The 21335-nt window shown below is 38.3% G+C and overlaps 1 protein-coding gene across 1 annotated transcript; it reads left to right on the forward strand.

Annotated features, from left to right (window-relative positions):
• On the forward strand, window positions 11671-14437 carry LOC107607195. Its single transcript, XM_016309170.1, has 5 exons — window positions 11671-11889; window positions 11976-12468; window positions 12763-12947; window positions 13191-13266; window positions 14277-14437. Exons 1-5 carry the CDS (start codon window positions 11671-11673, stop codon window positions 14435-14437), a joined length of 1134 nt encoding a protein of 377 aa, XP_016164656.1.

Here is a 21335-nt window from a genome sequence, read left to right on the forward strand (position 1 = left end):
TTATTTTCTTTAGTTTGTTAGTTGTTAGTTAGTTATTTAGTTAGTTTGATTTATGTGTAATTTTCTATTTTTCATTATAAGTGTTGGATTATTAATCTTGTTTGCTATCTACTGCTGTTGATTACTGATAGGATGTTATCTTAACATCATTTTTCTTAATAGTCATTGTTGGATTCCTTGTTGAGGTTATAATTTGTTACCTGGTTTTGAGTTCTTAATGCTTAATGTTTTTTAGATACCAAGTGTATGACATTGCCTTCAAGCTTACTAAATCTTTTGAATTGCATGTTTTGGCCACCATGTGATTTAAAGCATTTCATTATTATTAGGCAATAATGTATTATCAATACATTTTTTATTAGGTGATGCTTGTTATGATTGATCCTTAGTCACATCACCTATTTCATCCATTGAGATTTTGGAATGGAATTGGATCGAAAGCTTACCTAGTGACATATTTTTGAGCTTTGTAAAGCTTTGTGGACCATGCTTGCTATGTGATTGAGTTTAATCTCTATCTTCTTTTTTCTAAGTTCCATAGCACCCATGTGTTCCACCTCTATGTCACTTAGGTGTTGCAAACAAATTCAATATGTGTCATTGTTTGATGTGTGAGCTCTATATTTCATTTGGTTCACTAAGTTTACTTACACATTAATCAATGTCCATTCATTATCCAATTCACAATTGTTTGATTTTTGCTTGAATACTTTTATACTTCTTTATTCCTTGTTTGGTTGTCTTAACCCACAAGTTTTCTTTGAAGTATTTCAAGCACACTAGAATGAGTGAAGTGTATGCTTTCTTTTGTGTAATTGTGACATAACTCTCTATGCTAATGTGTGTATTCTAAAACCGCATGCAACTTAGAACCCACACACTACTCTTCCTTGATGTCACATTAATTTACTCACTTCATTCTAGTGGTTCTTACCTCATTCTAACAATTTACGCTTCCTTGCTTTTGCATTTTCTCATCTTACTGTGCTATTTTCTATTTTGACTGGGTGAGTCATCATAAGCAAAAATAGAAGTGGAAGAAAGAATATGTAGCAATCGGTTGATCCACCAGCTGAAGGTGGCAATCTCGAAAGTCACCGTACCCCTTGCTCATCTTTGAATGCACCGAGGACGGTGCAAACTTTTAAGTGTGGAGAGGTCATCTGACCGATCGGCATTTTTACGTGACAATTTCTAATCCAACACTTTCGCATTTTATTTTTAGGCCTTCTAGGATTTTTTGTTGCATTTTCTTATTATATATATATATATATATATAATAAACTTAGTCAAAATTAAAAAATTTTCCAACGATTTTATCTATAGGGCACCCCAATTGATTTGAGTAAATTTTTTTTAGAACTTGCTTGAATTATATATATTATGGAACATGTTTTGAGCTAAGAACACCTAAGCATGTGAGTTTTGAGCCTAATTATGTGGTTATATCATATAACTACTTATTTCCATTCTTGTGTGTATTATTCTCTTTCTATGATTGTAATCTTTGATTTGTTTGATACTTTATGTCCATTATTTTGTGTATGAATGCACTTATATGATTGAGGCCCTCATTTTATTGAGCTCACTTACCCAAATAGCCTCCTTTTATCTTCCATTGTTAGCCAACTTTGAGCCAATGCTAAACCCATTTGTTCTTAATTTTTGCACATTACAAGCCTTAAAGCGAAAAACAATAAATGTCCCTTGTTTGGATCTTTGATTAGCTTAGGCTAGTGAGAGTGTTTATTATTTAATTGTGGGAGAGTTAGGAACATTGGGTAGAGATAAAAGTGTGTTTTTATATTTTTGTCAAAATTTTAGGAATTGGGTACATACTCATGTATTAAATGTTTAAACCATATGCGTTGGTACCTTTGTATATAATTCATCAAAAAGAAAAAAAAAGAGAAAAACAAAAGAAAAATAAAAGAAAAAAATATATAAAAAAAGAAAAAGAAAATAATAAAGAGGGGATAAAATGCCCCAAAGTGAAGTTCAATAATAACCAATGCATATGTGTTGTGATAAAAGAAAAAGAGAATGCATTAGTGTTTGAAAAAGTGAAGAATGGGTAGTTAGGTTTGCATTAGAATTGAAAAGGTTGTTGTAAGTTAGGTGAGAAGTTTAAGTTAATCAAAGATTCAAATTCTAGTCCGCTTAACCAAATACAATCATACCTTGATCCTAACCCCATTACAACCCATGGATAAGTCCTCATGATAAATGTATGCATGTATTGAATAATTGTTGATTGTTAGATGAAAAACAAATATTAGAAAGCATGATTAGGGGAGGATTGAGTGAATCAACCCTATACACTTGAGTGACTAGAGCGGATACACATCCAGTGAGGGTTCGATTGCTCAATTACATGTTTTCACCTATTATCATCTCTTTTCTTGCAAGTTTGTGAACTATTTTTAATAACTCAATTCAATTGTGGATTTGACTTGGTTGTTAATACCTTTAGCCCTCATGTTCATATACGTATTCTTGGGAATTGATTTATTTTGACTAAGTAATTGCATGCATATAGATAGATTGCATGCAAATAGGTTGCATGTAGATAGTTTGCATTGAATAAATGTTGATACCCTTTGTTTCTTTCTTGAGTTTATCATGAGCACATGCTTGGTTTAAGTGTCGAGAGGTTTGATAAACCCCAATTTTGTGGTTTATCTTGTACTTAATTTAGGAGATTTTATTAACTTATCTTACATTTATTTAATGAAATAGCATGCTTTTGTAATTCTCCCTGAATTTGTTCTTAAGAGTGAAAACATACTTTTTAGGCCTTAAAATTGCCAATTTTAATTCACTTTAATTCCATTTGATGTCTTGATATGTTTGTTGAGTGATTTCAGATTCATAAGGCAAGTATCAGATGGAAGAAGTGAAGAGAAAAGCAAGCAAAGTGGAAAATTCATGAAGAAATGAGCATTTGGAATATTCAGAGCAACGCGCACGCATGACAGACGTGCACGCATGAAGAGATGCATCGTCGAAGGCGATGCGTACGCGTGACATGACGCGTACGCGTGACAAGAAAAAGCCAGACGACGCGTATGCGTGAATCATGCGTACGCATCACAACCAGCACGTGACCTCATTAAAGTGAATATGCTGGGGGCAATTTCTGAGCTGCCCAGGCCCAAATCCAACTCATTTATGAGGCTATTTCATGTAGAATTCAAGATGGGTCAAGGGGGGCAGCAATTAGATTAGGTTAGCATCATGTTGTAGGTAGTTTTCTAGAGAGAGAAGCTCCCTCTTCTCTCTGGAATTAGGGTAGAATTAGGTTAGATCTCCTTTTGATTTAGGTTTAATTCTTATTTTCATCTTGTTTTCCTTTCAATTTCTTGTTATTACATCTTTGCTCTCTTAGTTCTTCTTGTTAATTTTCTGTTTTATGTCATTTTTGTGTTGATGAACTCTTGTTGATTTTTATTTTTATTTAATGCAATTTATGTTTATTGTTCCTATATTGTTTAATTGTGTTGTTATTCTTACTTTCCTTGCAATTGGGTAGTAGTAGATTTTGTTATTCTTGCCTTTTTACCATAATTTCCTTTTATGCCTTCCAAGTGTTTGACAAAATGCTTGGTTGGATGTTATAGTAGTTTTTGAGCATTCTTGGCTTGGAAAGAGAAATTAGGCAATCTTGAGTCATTAATACCTAATTTAGATTGATGATCTAGAGTTGTTAGTTAATATTGTTTCCGTTGACTCTAATCTCTTGCTAATTCAAATAGTAAGTTGATTAAGACTTTTGGATTGAGATTAACTAGTCTTATTTGACTTTCTCTTATGTGAAGATAATATTATACCTTCTTCCAATGTTGGAGATGACTAAATAGGATTAGCTCTTGATAATTATTGTAATATAATTAATGACTAGGATAGAAAGTCTAGATTCTCAATCCTTGCCATGAATGCCTCTTTTTAGCATTTGTTATATTTAATTGTTTGATTTACTTTCTTATCATTTAATTTCTTGTCCCCTTATTTGTAAATCTCCTTGGATACTAAAACCAATAATGTGCATACCTCACTGCAATTTCTTTGAGAGACGACCTGAGATCTAATACTTTCGATATTTTTATTGGTTTGCACTCGTGACAAACAAATTAAACTTTGATTTGAGGATTGATCGTCAGTTTGGGCTATGCTCACAACGAAATTATTTTGTTAAATTCTGAACTGGTATAAATCCTCACATCACTACTGCCTCCCTATTTTCCAAGAATTTTTCCTAAAAGAAGGAATTATTATAAGATGCAAAATATATGGAGATTTCAGCATAACAGTGATGAATAAAATCAAGTATTGGCATACCTGAAAAACTATTTCAAATGACTTAATATACATGACATGTTCTTCCATGTAACTTATAGGTTACAAAAATTCTCATAGCAATGATGTTAAAGTTTTAATAAAAGATCTATCACAATTCAGATGTGTAATGTCTAAATCCAAAAACATGAAGGTATAATAAAACTTTTACAACTCAACGAAAAAAATTGTAAAACCTAGAAAAATGATAAATGATTAATTAATAAATTAAATATGAGTAAAGTAGATTAAGAGATTAAAATATATAATTTAGGGAGATAAAATATTTAGAATGTGAATTAAAACATTAATTTTAAAAGTTTTGGTCCAAAATTGGGCCAACGAGCTGAAACAATTGAGTCGGGCCCATGTTGAGCCTAAGCCCAAGGCTTATAAGCCTTACACTTTAACAATTTAGTACCACTACACCCCATTTCATTAGAGAAGCTGAAATAGAGGAGAGAAGAGAGGGAGAGCAAACCCTAACCTTCACCATCTTTAAGTCTCTATAATTTTTGCTACGAAACTCCGATTGAAGAGCTGTTTGCGGCCATGCATTGCTCTCTTCACCATCTTTAATTCTATGTAAATATTGCCATGAGTAAATTCAAAATCTTTACCCAATTTTTTAATTTCTCTACTGTTTTGAGTTTTTGGGTACATGATATTGAAATATTGTAATTTTGGTTCTTTAGGGATACTCTAGCATGGATTTTAAGTGGGTTCCATCCTATATTTGAGTGGTTTTAGGTAAAAAAGCTTTTCTCCTTTGGATTTTTCTAATTCTATGAACCTTAGGTTGAGGAATTGTAATTTTTGTGGTGAATAGCTTGATTGTTGAGTTGATTGTTGTGGGTTCATGCCTTGTTGATTGGTGGAAGGTTGGTTGGCTTGTATTTATGTGAAATTGATTCGAGGACCACTTTGGGGAGGATTTTGGTGAAGGTTGGAATTGCCAGAGAAAGAATTCAAGGGTTTGGAACCGCCATCATTAAGATATGGGTCTTAATTTCGGATAGGCACCATGTACAACTATGCGAAAACTTAGGCTAATCGCTCCTAAGATAGAATTGAAAGGAATTGGTTGATATTGTGTTGATTAGTTGTAATTTTGTTAATGAAGTGGTTAGTGATTGTTATAAATGTGTATATAAATAACTTAAATTGAATATGAGTTGTGGTATGCTTGATTATGATGGATATGGATATGGAAATTTGGTCCAGAGGCTGAGATAGGGTGAGATATCCCCTATATGGTAAGTCACAGTAAGTGATGGATTGCTGTGATTGAATTGATGGTTGATAATTGGTTGGTTGTGAATTTGGATGTATGAGTATCGTGCATGTGGTTGTGAATGGACATAGTTGGTGAAATATGTTAAATGAGTTAGAATTGTTGTGATTAGGTTTGGGATAGTTGAGACTTGATGATTGAGTATCTAGAATGTTTAGAAATGGTATTTGAGTGATTTGAACTAAGTTGGACTTGAGAATTTGTCAAAATGAGCATTGTGCAATATTTGGTAAAAACAGAACTTTGACCAACTTCAGCGCGCCATAACTTAGTGCTCGAAACTTGGATTTGTGTAAAATCTATCTTAAATTGAAGCTATTGAAAAGAGCTTCAAAATGGTTTAAGAATGACGTAGGGAAATTGTCGGTTCGGAATTTTCACAAAAATAATCTCGTCGAAGTATAGATCCAAACCAACAATTAACCCTCAATCAAAGTTTAATTTTGTTTGTCACTTAAGTCAAACCAATAAAAACCAAGAGTATTTATGAGGGTGGTGATTGCTTCATGATTTGACCATGGTTCTTTTTTTGCCATGCTTCAAAAGCATAGCGATAGAGAACAACAGGCACGCTTTTGAAGTGTGGCGACATAGTTTCGTTATCGTGACATTTTTAAAGGGTGCCCATTTCCTCTAACTCTTTCGGTACGCTTTAAAAGCTTGACCACAAAGTAAAAAGAAAATTAGGTTTTCCATCTTTAAAACAATGAGTTCAGAGCTACATTATGCATACACACAACAAAGAGCCCTACGCTTTCTTTTCTTCGAAACACACATTCCTTCGAAGCAATGGCCTGAAAATATTCGAAGAACCCTAACAAACACTCTCATCGCCGGCGCTCAGCCTCTCTCCTCTATCGCAATGCCTCCATCGGCGCTTCCTTTCCTGGTGCTCCCGCCGTCGCTGCTCCTTTCGTCTCTCCTGTACGTATTAAACCCCTAACCCTCCTTTGGCGGTGACTCCCTTTGGCAAGGCCTCCCTCCTCGGTGCTCACTCTCTTTTGCAAATCCACCATCGACGCACCCTTGCCACCGCTCCCTTCCGTCGCTGTGAACCCCTAACCTTTCGGTGCCCAATTACGGAGTTGTGCTGTGCATGGTGCTAATGAACGCCGTGGAGGTGCAGGATAAGGAAGGTCATGCACTGGGAATCGCACTTTACAGTCTGGTGTTCTCTTGGATCAAGCACGGCTGCTCCCCCAATGCTTACTACCACTTCATCTTGTGTCTTCCTCCTCCTTCTTCTTTGCAGAAATCCAAGCTTCGAATAGCTCCATCTTTCTTTCGCGGTTCTCCTGATTCACTAGTACTTCATCTATTATCTCTATAATAAGTTTCTTCAATTCTGTCTTTTTGCTTCTGTGCTTTGATGAGACAGGAATTGTGCTATTTTTTACAGATAAATAGTGGGTTTGTAATATCAGTAATCATTTTCAGAAAGGACTTCATAAGATTGTACTTTTATTTTAATTTTAAAAAAGAAATACAAAATCTAGCTTGGATTCACCACTAGTTTTCTTCGCTCTTGTCGCTGGTTCTACTTGCCGTCACTGCTGGCTCGTGAGTCGCCATTGTCTGCTCACCTTCTAGTTTTGGCTTATCCAACGGCTTGGTGAGGGTGAGTTACCTGCTCCCCTGCTTGTGTTTAGATTCTTCATTACTTAGTTAATTAATTTGTTGTATTAGTAGTTACTTGATTCGGGGTTTTACATTTTAGATAATTAGTTTGTTTATTGATTTTTAATGGATGATTTAGTAATTAGGTTTTAAATTTAGATTTTTAATTTAGTTTGTTTATTGATCGACAAAACATTTAGAGGGAGGGAATTTGTAATGCTGAATTGAACACCCAATAATTGTTGAAGTTATCTCAGTTATTGATATTTGTTGTTATGACTCTTCTTTCTTGAAACATTGACACTACCAACCATTGACTAAGGAGACCTACATTGTGATGATGCATTTGGAATTTTCAAAACAAGTGTAATTACAATAGGTGTAGGAGCAATTGCTGCATTTGAAACACTAATAATTAGTTGGTATACAAATTCATTGTAAATTCATTAAGTCTATCACTATTTTTTCTTTTTGAAAAATTCTATGATGTGAATTGAATAAAATGTCCACAGTACGGATCATGTGTGGTTTGCTTCCTTGGATAACGATTCTCGTTTTGTTGGTCCAAGCTGAACTTTATATGCAAACTTTTCTGTTTCATTTTTTTGTTAAATGACTTTTCTTCTGTATTTATAGTTTTTGTTTATTTCTCTTTGGATCTTCTGTATTTAATGTTTTTTACCAGAGTCCTTATTCAGTTCGTGCACAACTTTTGTTGATTTACTTTCCTATTGATGATCTTGAGATTTTTTAATCCGAACAAGACCGCTGGATGTTGTTATGTAGCAGATGTGGTGTATCTTATGGTGCTTGCATCCAAGTAGTTTGGCTTTTGAGCTTTTAATAGAAGAGTACTTTAAATAAGCATTTTCTACTTGGAGCACTAAATCTTCATTAAGGCACTAACTGAACCATAAAGAACAACCGGTAGTGGTCAAATGCACAATCATGTGCATGATATTCTTTTTTTTTTTTTTTGAAAGACTATGTGAGACTTAATTGTATTTTTCTTTATTTCAAATATCAATTTTGTAAAACCCGGGTAATTAATGAATAATTGACTCACAAATTAAAATTTATTCTAGAAAATTAGAAATGTGATTTTTATGGTTTAATATGATAGAGAAAATTAAAACGAAAATTTTGACACTAATTTTAAAGAAATTGGCCCAAGATTAGGCCGAACAGGTCGAACCGGGCCCAAACCGGACATGTGGGCCCAGCCCATTCACATTAAATGAATGAGCTTAGCTCCTTCTCTCCCCATTTGGCAAGATGAACACGTTGAAACAGCCATGGGAGAAGGATGAAGAAGCAAACCCTTGGTTTGATTTAAAGTGCCATAACTTTTGATCTGGAGCTCCGATCGCCGCACCATTTGCAGCCACGCGATCGCGGCATCGAGCTCTACAAAGCTCACAAATTTGTTCTTGAGGTAAGCCACGAATCCCTCTCTGAATTTCCAGCCCTTAATCTCAAAAATTTAGTGGGTAAAGTGTTGAGATTTTTGAGTTTTGATGTTATAGGATCCAATTAGCTTGAAGGAAAAGCTTCTTCCTACCTCTTTGATCCTTGGGCTTAGTAAGATTCTCAATCCTAAGTGAAATGCTTGAAGTGTTGTGTTTAGTTATTGAGTTGTTATGTTTTGGATGTGATATTGTGGAATAAGTAGTGTGTATATGTATATTGGAGCGTGATTGATGGTTTTGGAAAGCTTTGGAGTGGAGCTATAAGCTTGAAAATCTGTTGGTAAGGTTTTGGAACCTTGAAAGTTGAAATTTGAAAGTTTTCCAGGTTGAGAGGGGAATTGGCCAAGGTATAGTTTCAGTTTCCTGTATCTAAAATATAATGTAATGTGAAAACTTAGGCTAGTGACCCTAGGATAGGGATTAGATTATTGGTGTTGATGATTGGCTCGAAAATGATAATTATGCATTTGGCTAATATCCTTGCAGGTTATGAATTTGGTGTTCTTGTTGATGGTTGTATGAATTGTTCATGACATAGATTAGGTGTGTATAATGATTGGTGAATTTGTAGTTGATAATGTATTTGATAAGGATATTTAATGACTTGTATTGAGTGTTGTGAATTGGAAATATTGGGTTGGAGTTTGATGACAATAGAGTCTTGGTTGGATGTGGATATAATGTGGGAGTTGATTATATGGATTGGAAATGTTTGATGTTGAATGGCTGAGTTTTGGTTGGTTTAAAAGGATTTTGGAAGTTTTGTGTTTTGAAATTTGGAGGTTTTGCAAGTTTAATGAAAATTGTGATTTTAGTTCAATGGCTTAGCAGCTTTTTAGGTTTCTGCTAAGTCCGCGTACATGTGATGCCTGCGAGACGCGACCAATGGCTACTGCCTTAAGGTTTCGCGTACGCATGGTGTGGGTCACGTACGCGAGAATAGTATTTTTGAGGTTGCGTACGTGACCACCTGACTCGCGACGTAAGCAAACGATTCGGGTTGATAAGTTCGCATACACGACCCAGTGATGCATACACGAGAAGTCCAGCTTGGACAGGGTGCGTACACAAGAAGGAACATGTGATGTGAGCATATGCTAATGCCTATGCTCCTCGCATACGCGAGCAAGAGGCCGCGTACGCGAGCCCCTGTTTCTCAACAACTATGCTTTCTGATTTTATGCATTCCTCCAGTGTTCAAAACTCTGTTTTCTCTTGTTTAAAGCCTAATGGGTGGTTAGAGGATTATGAACCTTAGTGAGGGCTGTGAGAAAGGTAACTTGTGAATGAAGAAAAAGGGAAATCTATGATAATCATGATTGATTATAGCATGAGTTGTTGAGGAGGATGGTGGGAGTGCTGTGTATGATATGAGCCGAATGGCTGTATGTGATGATGGATTATGGCTGGTTATGAATTATGATTATAAGTCAGATGGCTGAGATAAATGTTTATTTATGGCTGAGTATGAATGCATATATGCTGATTAATTGATATTGTGATTGTTGCACTTCCACCTATCTGAGATACGAGTTTCCCTGGGTGAAAGCAGTGGCTAGCCACCACGTGCTCTAGGTTGAGACTCGATACTCTGCTGACCCTATGTCGTAAGTGTGGCCGGACACTGTAAAAGTTCCAGATGAGCTCACCCCCGTGAATAAACACCAGTGTGGGTGTTGTGTATATGTATGTTGATAATTATGATTGAGTATAACTCGAGTTGGGGATGCGCGGCAGAAGGACAGTCCAATGGTTAGCTACCAGGACTTGCCAGGTTGGCTTTATAACTGACAAATGAGACTCATCAGCCACTAGGATAGGCATACATCATATGCATTATATGTGATTTGTTTGGAGTGCCTAATTGACTGCATAACTACGTACTATTTGTTTAACTGCTGTATCTGCTTCCTATTTGTGAATTTCCTTGCTTGATATAATTGTGTTTGCGATATCAAATTACTGGTGGCGGTTGGGAGGTTTGAAGGATTTGGAAAGGAGAGATTTAGTTAGACTGAAGATCCTTAGTTAGTTGCCTATTTTCATTTCTCCTGGCTTAGTTATGTTTATATGCTTTAATTATGAATTGGGAGTTCTAGGATTGCCTTCGGCTTTCCCAGGACATTATATGTTAGATATTTGGGCATTTTTACCATGTTAAGAACCTCCGGTCCTCACCCATGCATATTTTGTGGTTTTTAGAAGAAGGACGTGAAGCTCCTCGCTGAGGCATGTTGGAGACTTCTGTTTTAGCGAAGATCCTTAGCTTCCAGGACTTTATTTTGGTTTTATGTACTTACTTAGATACTTATTATCTCCACTGTTTACATGTAGTCTGTATCAACTCCTCTTAGAGGTTATTTTGCAGACTCAGGTTTTGTAACTCTGTATTTTGGGTTTTCTTTTGGGTTGTTCCTATATATCTATATATGTATAACTATGTGCTCGGATCAGTTACCTTCGCGAACCGAGACCTGAGATTTGCTAGTTGTATCTTGGCACTCTATTATACATATATCCGTGTCGGCTTACTTTATCTGCTTTGTTTACGTTATCGATCGGAGTGTTGCGCTCTTCAATTTAACGGTTTTGATTTACCCATTTTTCTTCAAAGGCTCCTAGTTATACATATTTTTCACATAACTATGTATACTAAACTTTATTTTTAGAGGTCGTAATACCTCACGACCTCTGTTTTATGACTTAAGCATAAGACTCTGTGTGGTAGGGTGTTATATTATGGTATCAGAGCAATTCGTTCCAGTAGAGCCTGAGGGACGGACTGACTATGCTTCTGTGCATTCTCTCTATGTGTATTTATGTGCTATTAGGATATGTGATTGATATAACTGGCATAAATGTTCATGATCATGCATTTGGGACTTTGAAGCACTAGACTTCTGATATTGAGACTGATCAACTCGATATCGATTGTTTGGTGTGTATAGGAACCAGATGGTGCCTCGTGGACACGGTCGAGGCCGTGGGAGAGGTTATAGTAGTACTCAGGGACTGGAAACAAACATGAATAACCCAGTGGACGTCATGGCTACGTTAGAGAATATGGCTGCAGCTATGCAGGCCACTGCTGAGGCGTTGGGACAGCAGATGAACAACAACGGTAATGGGGGAAACGTCAGAAATGGGCCAATGACGCTGTCAGCATTTCTGAAGGTTAACCTGCCGGTGTTTAAAGGATCCACAATCCGACTGAAGCTGATACCTGGTTTCAGGCCATGGAACGAGCACTGCAAGCACAGCAGGTGCCTGAGGAACAGTGTGTCGAGTTTGCTATCTATCAGCTCATTGGGGAAGCGCTACATTGGTGGCAAGCTACACGATGTCTTCTGCAGCAGGGTGATGACCCTATTTCCTGGGATGCTTTCCAAGTTGAATTTTATAAGAAGTACTTCCTGAACTCTGTTAGGACAGTGAAGGAACTTGAGTTACTACAGCTGAATCAGGGTTCCATGTCCATTTTTGAATACACCAACAAATTTGGGGAACTGTGCAGATTTTCTCGTGTTTGTCAGGGACCTCCTGAATACTTTGAGGAATGGAAGTGTATTAAGTACGAAGGAGGTCTATGGAGCGACATTTTCAGTTCAGTAGGGCCAATGGAGATCAGGACTTTCTCCGAGTTGGTAAATAAGAGCAGAGTGGCCGAAGACTGTGTGAAAAGGACGGCGGCAAAGAAAGGAAGTCACAGGGGGCCCTTTCAACAGAACCAAGGAAGGAGCTTTTCTCCTAGAGGTTAGCCTTTCAAGGGTGAAAGCTTTGCACCATAGCAGACTCAGGGTCAGGCTAGTTTCAGAAGGCCTAACAATAACAACTTTCAAGGGAGAAGGTTTGGGAAGCAACCTCTGAATGAGAAAGCTTGTGCTAGATGTGAGAGTCATCATCCAGGTGCTCCATGTAAAGCCAGTTGGGGCTTGTGTTACTCATGTAGGAAGGCGGGGCACAAAGCCTCAAACTATCCAGAGAAGCAGAGACAGGGTATTGGAAGAGCACAGTAGCCTGGTCGGGTGTTCACTACCTTGACTGTAGGTGCCGAAGAGTCCGATACACTTATCCGAGGTAAATGTGAAATGACTGGTCAAACTTTAAATGCTCTATTTGATTTGGGAGCAACTCATTCATTCATTGCATTTGAAAAGGTTAGCGAGTTAGGATTGAAAAGTGTGGTTTTGGGTTATGATCTGAAGGTGTATAATGCCACTCATGAAGCCATGGTGACTTGGTTAGGATGTACGCAAGTTTTATTTAGGGTTAAGCAACGTAATTTTATCCATGATTTAATTTGCTTGCCGATGACCATTTTTGATCTTATCTTGGGGTTGGTTTGGTTGTCTAAAAACCATGTTTTGTTGGATTGCTTTGAGAAATCGTTGTATTTCATGCTAGAAGGATTAGAAGGGTCGGTTATAGTGAATGGCTGTTATTTAAACTATGTCGTAGTAAATTGTTTGGGACAGGAGTGTCAGGGTGTTATGTTGTTGGCTACGAGTGTGTCGGGTGAGGAACAAAGTTTAGAGAAAGTTCCGGTTGCTTGTGAATTTCCTTAAGTGTTTCTGAACGACATTGACGAATTCCCTCCTGCCCGGGAGGTTGAATTTGCAATTGAGTTGGTACCTAGAACGGGGCCAATCCCGATTGCCCCTTACAGAATGTCACCTTTAGAAATGGCCGAGCTCAAGGCTTAGTTGGAAAATTTAATGAGTAAACGCTTTATCCGCCCTAGTGTTTCTCCATGGGGAGCGCCGGTGTTACTTGTGAAGAAGAAAGACGAGAGTACGCGTCTCTGTGTAGACTACAGGTAACTGAACAAGGTCACAATAAAGAATAAGTACCCGCTGCCGAGGATTGACGATCTCATGTATCAGTTACAAGGAGTCAGAGTTTTCTCTAAGATTGATTTGCGATATGGTTATCACCAAATAAGGGTGAGAGATGAGAACATCCCTAAGACCACTTTCAGGACTCGTTATGGTCATTACGAGTACACTGTAATGTCTTTTGGGTTAACGAATGCTCCTGCAGTATTTATGGACTATATGAACAGAAATTTTTGCCCATTTTTGGATAAGTTCGTTGTCGTCTTTATTGATGATATACTAATTTATTCTAAGACCGAGGAGGAGCATGCGGAGTACTTAAGAGCTATGTTGTAGATTCTGAAGGAAAGAAAACTCTATGTAAAACTATCTAAGTCTGAATTCTGAAAGAGCGAGGTGAAGTTTCTTGGCCATGTAGTGAGTAAGCAAGGGATAGTAGTAGATCCTTCTAAAGTGGAAGCAGTGATAGATTGGGGGCAACCGACCTCAGTAATTGAGATAAGGAATTTTCTGGGCTTAGCTGGCTATTATCGGAGATTTATCAAAGGCTTTTCTCAGATGGCTTTGCCATTGACAAAGTTTACCTGCAAGGATGCACCGTTTGTTTGGACTTCTGAATGCGAAGACAGTTTTCAAGAGTTGAAGCAAAAGTTGACCACTGTACCGGTGTTGGTGTTACCTGAGCCGGATGAACCATTTGAGGTGTACTGTGATGCCTCACTAAAGGGTCTGGGGTTCATGCTGATGCAGCACCGGAATGTGGTGGCGTATGCCTCGCGGCAGTTGGACCTCATGAAGTTAATTACCCGACGCACGACTTGGAACTCGCTGCAGTTGTGTTTGCGCTAAAGGTGTGGAGGCTTTACCTTTATGGGGTTAAATTCTGAGTTTTCTCTTATCACAAGAGTTTGAAGTATCTCTTTGATCAAAAAGAGCATAATATGCGGCAGAGGAGACGGATGGAGTTGCTAAAAGACTATGACTTTGAACTGAGCTACCATCTGAGAAAGGCGAATGTTGTGTGGTGCGCGTGTACGCAAAACCCACACTATTTCGTATAACAGCAGCAGTACCAGCAAGTGCACTGGGTCATCCAAGTAATATCTGAGCGAGTCAGGGTCGATCCTACGAGGATTGTGGCTTGAAGCAAGCTATGGTTGTCTTACAGGTCTTAGTCAGGTGGAATCAGAAGTTGGATTAAGAAGTTAGCTATTAGGAATTATATGATGGGAATAGAGTTGAGAGTTGGAGTTGCTTTATCTATCTGAAGTAACTTTGGTACTACTGTCTTCTTTGCTTGTGAATGATCTTCTTCTATGGCAGGCTATAAGTGATTAAAGCCATTGCCCATCGTCATTGATCTCTTCTGCTATAGGTTGAACACGGCCGAGGCCATTGGCCGTGGTTACTCAATCTGACAAAGGGTGAAGCGCATAACAGTCCATTCTCTTGGCGATCCTACTCAAAACGCCACAGAAAATGTTGAATCTTCCGGATCAGAGAACGCTGCTTCTTTGGGTTCTAGCCTATACCACGGAGACCCTAATCTCCCCGGAAATCAGCTGAACTGGTGTCTTGAGAAGTTCCCAACGAAATTGAGGATTAACCGTCTGAGAGATGTATAAACATAGCTGTTGGCTCGTGCTTTTCTTCCAGGTACTCTCACGAACCCAAGTAGACGTGGGTGTTTGTCATGCATGTTCATCTTAATGTGATGAATAGAGCCAATTTGTCAGATTGTCCTGTTCATCATGATGAAGATTGGATACACATCTTAGAGATAGATCAAACACGGATCGAAGAAGAAACAATAGTATTTTTATTAATTCATAGGACTCAGCAGGGCTCCTCCCCTTAACCTAGGAGGTTTAGAAACTCATACTGAAGGTAAAAAAGATGGAAAAATGTGAATATGGCAGACCTCCCTCCATGGAAGGTGTAAAAGGTTCTAAAATCTCCTGAATTACATAAATAAGATCCCTTAAATACTAAACAGATGACTAGTAAAGGTAAAATAGTCTATTTAGTGCTAAAATCTACTTCTGAGGCCCACTTGGTCAGTGTTTGGGATGAACTTTAATGAGATCGACGTGCTATGAGGATCCTTGGGCGTGGAACACCAGCTAGGGGGTCCTCTTTGGGCCTTTGGACGCTGGGCTCTGCTCTTTGGGCGCTGGACACCTAGAAGGGGGCAGGAGGCTGGCGTTGGACGCCAGTTTTGGGCCTTTTAATCTGAAGAAAAGTATAGACTATTATATATTGCTGGAAAGCTCTAGAAGTCAGCTTTCGATAGACATTGAGAGCACTCTATTTGAGCTTCTATAGCTCCAGAAAAGCTATTCCGAATGCAGGTAGGTCAGATATGGACAGCATCTGCAGTGCTTTCTCTGTCTCTGAATCAGACTTCTGCTCCAGCTCCTCAATTTCAGCCAGAAAATATGTAAAATTGCCCAAAAATACAAAAACTCATGGTAGAATCCAAAAATGTTATTTTAACACTAAAACCTATAAAAACTTAATAAAAACTAAATAAAAACTACTAAAAACTATATGAAAGTGATGCCAAAAAGCGTGTAAAATATCCGCTCATCACAACACCAAACTTAAGCTATTGCTTGTCCCCACACAACTAAAAACATAGTAGGATAGAAAAGAAAATTAAGATACAATAAATTTCTAAGTTTGAAATGAAGCTTAGTTAAGATTAGATGAGCGGGACTTATTAGCTTTTTGCTTCTGAATAGTTTTGGCATCTCACTATCCATTGAAACTCAGAGATGTTGGCATCTTTAGGAACTTAGAAACCAGATGATATTACTGATTCTTTAGTTAAGCTTAATTTGATTCTTGAACGCAGCTTTTGGAGTCTTGGCCGTGACCCTAAGCACTCTGTTTTCTAGTATTACCACCAGATATATTCATGCAACAGACACTTTACCTGGGTGAACCTTTTCAGATTGTGACTCTGCTTTGCTAGAGTCCCCAGATAGAATGTCCAGAGTTCTTAAGCACACTCTTTTTGCTTTGGACCACGACTTTAACCGCTTAGTCTCAAGCTTTTCACTTGACACCTTCACGCCACAAGCACATGGTTAGGGACAACTTGGTTTAGCCGATTAGGCCAAGATTTTATTACTTTGGGCCCTCCTAACAATTAATGCTCAAAACCTTGGGTCATTTTACCCTTGCCTTTTGGTTTAAAGGGTTTACTGGCTTTTTCAATCTGCCATCCTTTTCCTGCATTTTTTGGGCAGAAATGGATTTTTTCTTTTATATATTTTTTTATTTTTTGCCATTTTTTCTTCTTTATGAATTTTTCAGATCACCAATAATACTTTTCTTTTTTTCTTATTCTTTCAAAAGCCAACATTCTAAAGTTTCAACTTCAAATATGAACTGTTTATTTCATACATTCAGAAAATAAAAGCAAATGACACCACATCAAACTAATTAAACTAATCTTATTTTAATCTTGAAATTCATGCATCTCTCAATTCTTTTCAGATAAAAATTTTTATTTAAGCAAGGTGAGAGATATATGGAACATTTTACATCTTTAAGACATCAAATATAAATGATCATGCAACTAGGACAAGAAAAAAGATAAATAAACAGATAGAAAACAGAAAAATAACAGGAAAAGAGTAAAAGAGAACGAATCCACCTGAATGATGGTGGCCAGTGCTCCTCCTTGAGGATCCCATGTAGTGCTTGATCTCTTCTATGTCACTCTTTTGTCTTTGTTTAGGCGGCTACACAGGCTCATGTGCATGCTCTCTAGTTTGCTCCATCCTCTTCTTCTATACTTAAGAGTGGTAGAAGCCACAAAGTAGAGCTTTTGCAACACCAAACTTAAGAGTTTTGCTCGTCCTCGAGCAAAGTAGAGTAGAAAAAAGTGGGGTAGGTGGAGCTTTTCTGGGACCTACATGTCTTGAGAGGCTGGGAAATCCAGTTTTCTTGCTTTTCTGCATTGGCGTTTGAAAGCCCAGGGGCTACTCCCTGGCTGGCGTGCAACGCCAGCAATGCTCCCCTCTTAGGGCGTTGAATGCCCAGGAGGGCTTCCTCGCTGGTGTTCAACTTTAACACTCCACTTGGAGTGTTCTGTTTTCACTGTTGTGAAATCTGTCTCTTGACTGATGCACATGATCATGACTCTAACAACTAAAAGAAAAACAAAAAATAAAAATAAAATAAAAGGTTGAGTAAATTTGGGTTTCCTCCCAACAAGTGCTCTTTTAAAGTCATTAGCTTGACCTTCAGCTCCTTAAGGAGGTGAGTAAGGGCTCAGATTTTTGCCTCTCAGTGAATTTTCTGCCTGTCCTCTCATGAATGAGCTCTACATGCTCTAGAGATAAGACATGGTTCACTGTATGTGGTAGGACTAGATTCTTAGTGAAGACAACTCTCATGCTAGGTGAGAGGCCTTCAGTTGGGACCTTCTTGTCCTTCCAACCTTTAGGTACTTTCTTTTTAGTACCTTTGTGCTTAGAGCTTGTTGAGGGCTACCCAACAGCAAACATAGAATTGATGTCTAGGGGCTCTGCAGAGCTCTGCACAGAAAGAGAGGGTTTGCACACTAGGTGTTGTACTGTTATCTCTCTTTTAGAGGGAGAATTGGGATGAGGTATCTTGAATAAGATGTGATTCTCTCCTAACTTTAGGGTTAGTTCTCCCTTAGCCACATCAATGATAGTATTAGCTGTGGCTAGGAAAGGTCTTCCAAGAATGACACATTCATCCTCATCCTCTCCTATGTCCAAGACAATAAGATTTGCAGGGATGTAGTGGTTTTCAACTTTAACCAAAACATCCTCCACTAAGCCATATGGCTTCTTCATGGTCTTGTCTGCCATCTCTAAAGAGATGTGTGCAGCTCGTACCTCAACGATTCCCAACTTCTCCATTACAGAGAGCGGCATGAGGTTAGTGCTTGACCCTAGATTGGAGTACCGCACAAAGACGCGTGCGCGTGGATGATGCGTACACGTGACACGCCAAAATGACCAGCGACTCGTATGCGTGACTGACGCGTACGCATGACATGCGCGATCTGCAAAAATAATAGAAAATACTGGAGGCGATTTTGGGCCGAGTTTTGACCCAGTTTTCGGTTCAGAAACACAGACTAGAGCCAGGGAACGTGCAGAGACTCAATACACATTCTCATTAGCATACTTTTAGGTTTTTAGATCTGAATCTAGAGAAAAAATTACTCTTCCTCTAGGTTTTCTTTACATTCATAGTTTATTAGTTTATTGCTTTTGCTTTGGATATTGAAGAGTCATCACCTCCGTTGAAGATACTATTCTAGTTTGTTTCCTTACTCTTTTATTTATTCCATATTCTTAATTCTTGTTTAGAGTTACAATTGGATTATTTTCATGGATTGTTAATGTAAAGGATTACTTTTATTTTTAATTAAATTACAGTTATTGTCTATCATGCCTTTCTTTTATTCCCTTTTTAATTCTATGCAAGTAATTCCCATGTTCATGGAGTAGACTCCCAACTTGACATGGGGATTGATTAAGAAGAGACACTTGAGTTGGAATGCTCAAGTGATTAGTTAAATTGGAAGTTGTTGGCTAATTCTGTATTTACTAACGCTAGACCTTCCCAAGGAAGAGGACTAGGATTTGCGAATAAGAGTTAGCTCAATCACTTGACTTTCCTTTATTTAGTAAGGGTTAACTAAGTGAAAACAACAACCTCTTTATACTACACTTGAGAAGATTCCAAGAAGGATAGAACTTCCGATTAATCATTCCCCCAGTCAAGGCTTTTTATTTAAAATATTATAAATCTCTTTTAATTTTCACTGCTTTAATTTACAATTATTTATTTACCCATTGCCCAAACTCAAAATCACCCAGAAACTCCTGATTAATAACTTAGCACCCTTTGTAGCAACTCGTTGGGAGACGACCTGGGACTCATACTCCCAGTATTTTTATTCTAAATTTTTGTGACAACCTTTCTAAATTGATGAGGCGGATTTTTGCTGGTTAAGGGCTATACTTGCAACGCTGTTCTTATATTATAATCTCTTAATTGGCCGACTTCCACCACACGTCAATTTTTGGCGCCGTTGCCTGGAAGTTGCAATTGTGTGCTAAATTATTAATTAGTGTACATATTTTTATTTTATTTGCATATTTTATTTTATTTTATTACCATGAGCTGTATATTTCTTTCATTGAATGACGCGTTCACTGCCTGATCCGAGCTTAGCTGCATTTGATCCTGAAATTGAAAGAACTCTTTCACGTATTAGGCGAGCTCGGCGTCGGTTAGCCTCTGAGGGTGGTGAAGTGATTGTTATCGATTCACCAGTCTCATCTGGGGGCGAATCTGAACCGCCATCTGAGGAAGAAATAAGCTCCTTTACTACTGATTCAGTTGATTCACGTGCAGATAACATGGCAGCACCTAGGAGGATTACTCTCTAGAAAGCTGGAGCCCCAGATTTTACACTGCAACCGTATCAAGTAAATCATCCAACTCTGGCTGCAGATTTTGAACTAAAGACTGCACTAATCAACTTGATGCCCAAGTTTCATGGCTTACCTGCTCAGGAGCCCATCAAGCACCTTAAGGATTTCCAGACAGCCTGTTCTACTTTTAGGCGTCATGGTGCAAATGAAACTTCTATTCTGTTAACCGCCTTCCCATTTTCTCTTGAGGGAAAGGCGAGGGAGTGGTACTACTCCCAACCTGAAGCAACTGCCACCAACTGGGATACGCTCAGGAGAGAATTCTTGGAAAAATACTTTCCAGCTGAAGTTACAGATAGATTGAGAAAAGAGATTTCCTGTATTATTCAGGGTTAATTAGAAACTCTCTATGAGTACTAGGAGTGCTTTAAGAATCTTTTGGACGCATGCCCCCACTACATGATTGACAAGTTGGTATTGATCAGCTACTTCACTTAAGGCATGAAGTCTCGGGATAAAACTACACTAGATGGTGCTAGTAATGGTTCTCTGAAAAAGTATAAGACCGCAGATGAAGCATGGCAACTGATCAGCGACTTAGTTGAGTCCACTAGAAATCATAGGCAGAGGAACAGCCACTCAAAGACTGTTGCAGAGGTTTCATCTAGCAATGAGACTACTGCCATTACACAAGCTATATGTGAAATGACCAACCTACTGAAGCAGATGCAGTTGAATCAACAACAACAACAGTCTCCCCCACCACAACAAAGCCAACAGCTGGTGCCCCAAAGAGTATGCGGAATATGTGCTGATTATAGTCATTATATTGATGAGTGCCCGTAGCTCCTCATAACTTCTATGACCGCCCGAAACAAGGATACAATCAATAAGGCGGGAATTATAACCAAGGGTGGCAGGACAACTCTATCCAGGGTTGGAGAGATAATTCCAACCATGGTTGGAGGAACAACTATAACAGAGGAGGCAGAGAAAACAATAGAAATCAGAGGTGGAATTACAATAACAGACAGCAGAATCAGAACCAGTCTCACAGAGCACCTCACCTTAGGCAGTCCCAAGGACCCCAGCACAACCAACAACATGCCCCGCAGATCACTTATCCCCCTTCCTCATCAAATGACGAGATGCTTCGTTCTCTTGTACAAGGACAACAAGACATACAGACTACACTGAACTCTACCCTAAATGGTCTGAATGCCACTTTACAAGCTCTCATCTCCCGGATAGATTCATTACCTGCTTCCACCAACCAGCCTTCAAACTCCAGTGGAATTCCTTCTCAACCCTTACCCAATCCTAAGGGTGGCATCAATGCCATCACTTTGAG

Source organism: Arachis ipaensis, chromosome B07 (assembly GCF_000816755.2).
Source record: "Arachis ipaensis cultivar K30076 chromosome B07, Araip1.1, whole genome shotgun sequence".
Classification (NCBI taxonomy): Eukaryota; Viridiplantae; Streptophyta; class Magnoliopsida; order Fabales; family Fabaceae; genus Arachis; species Arachis ipaensis.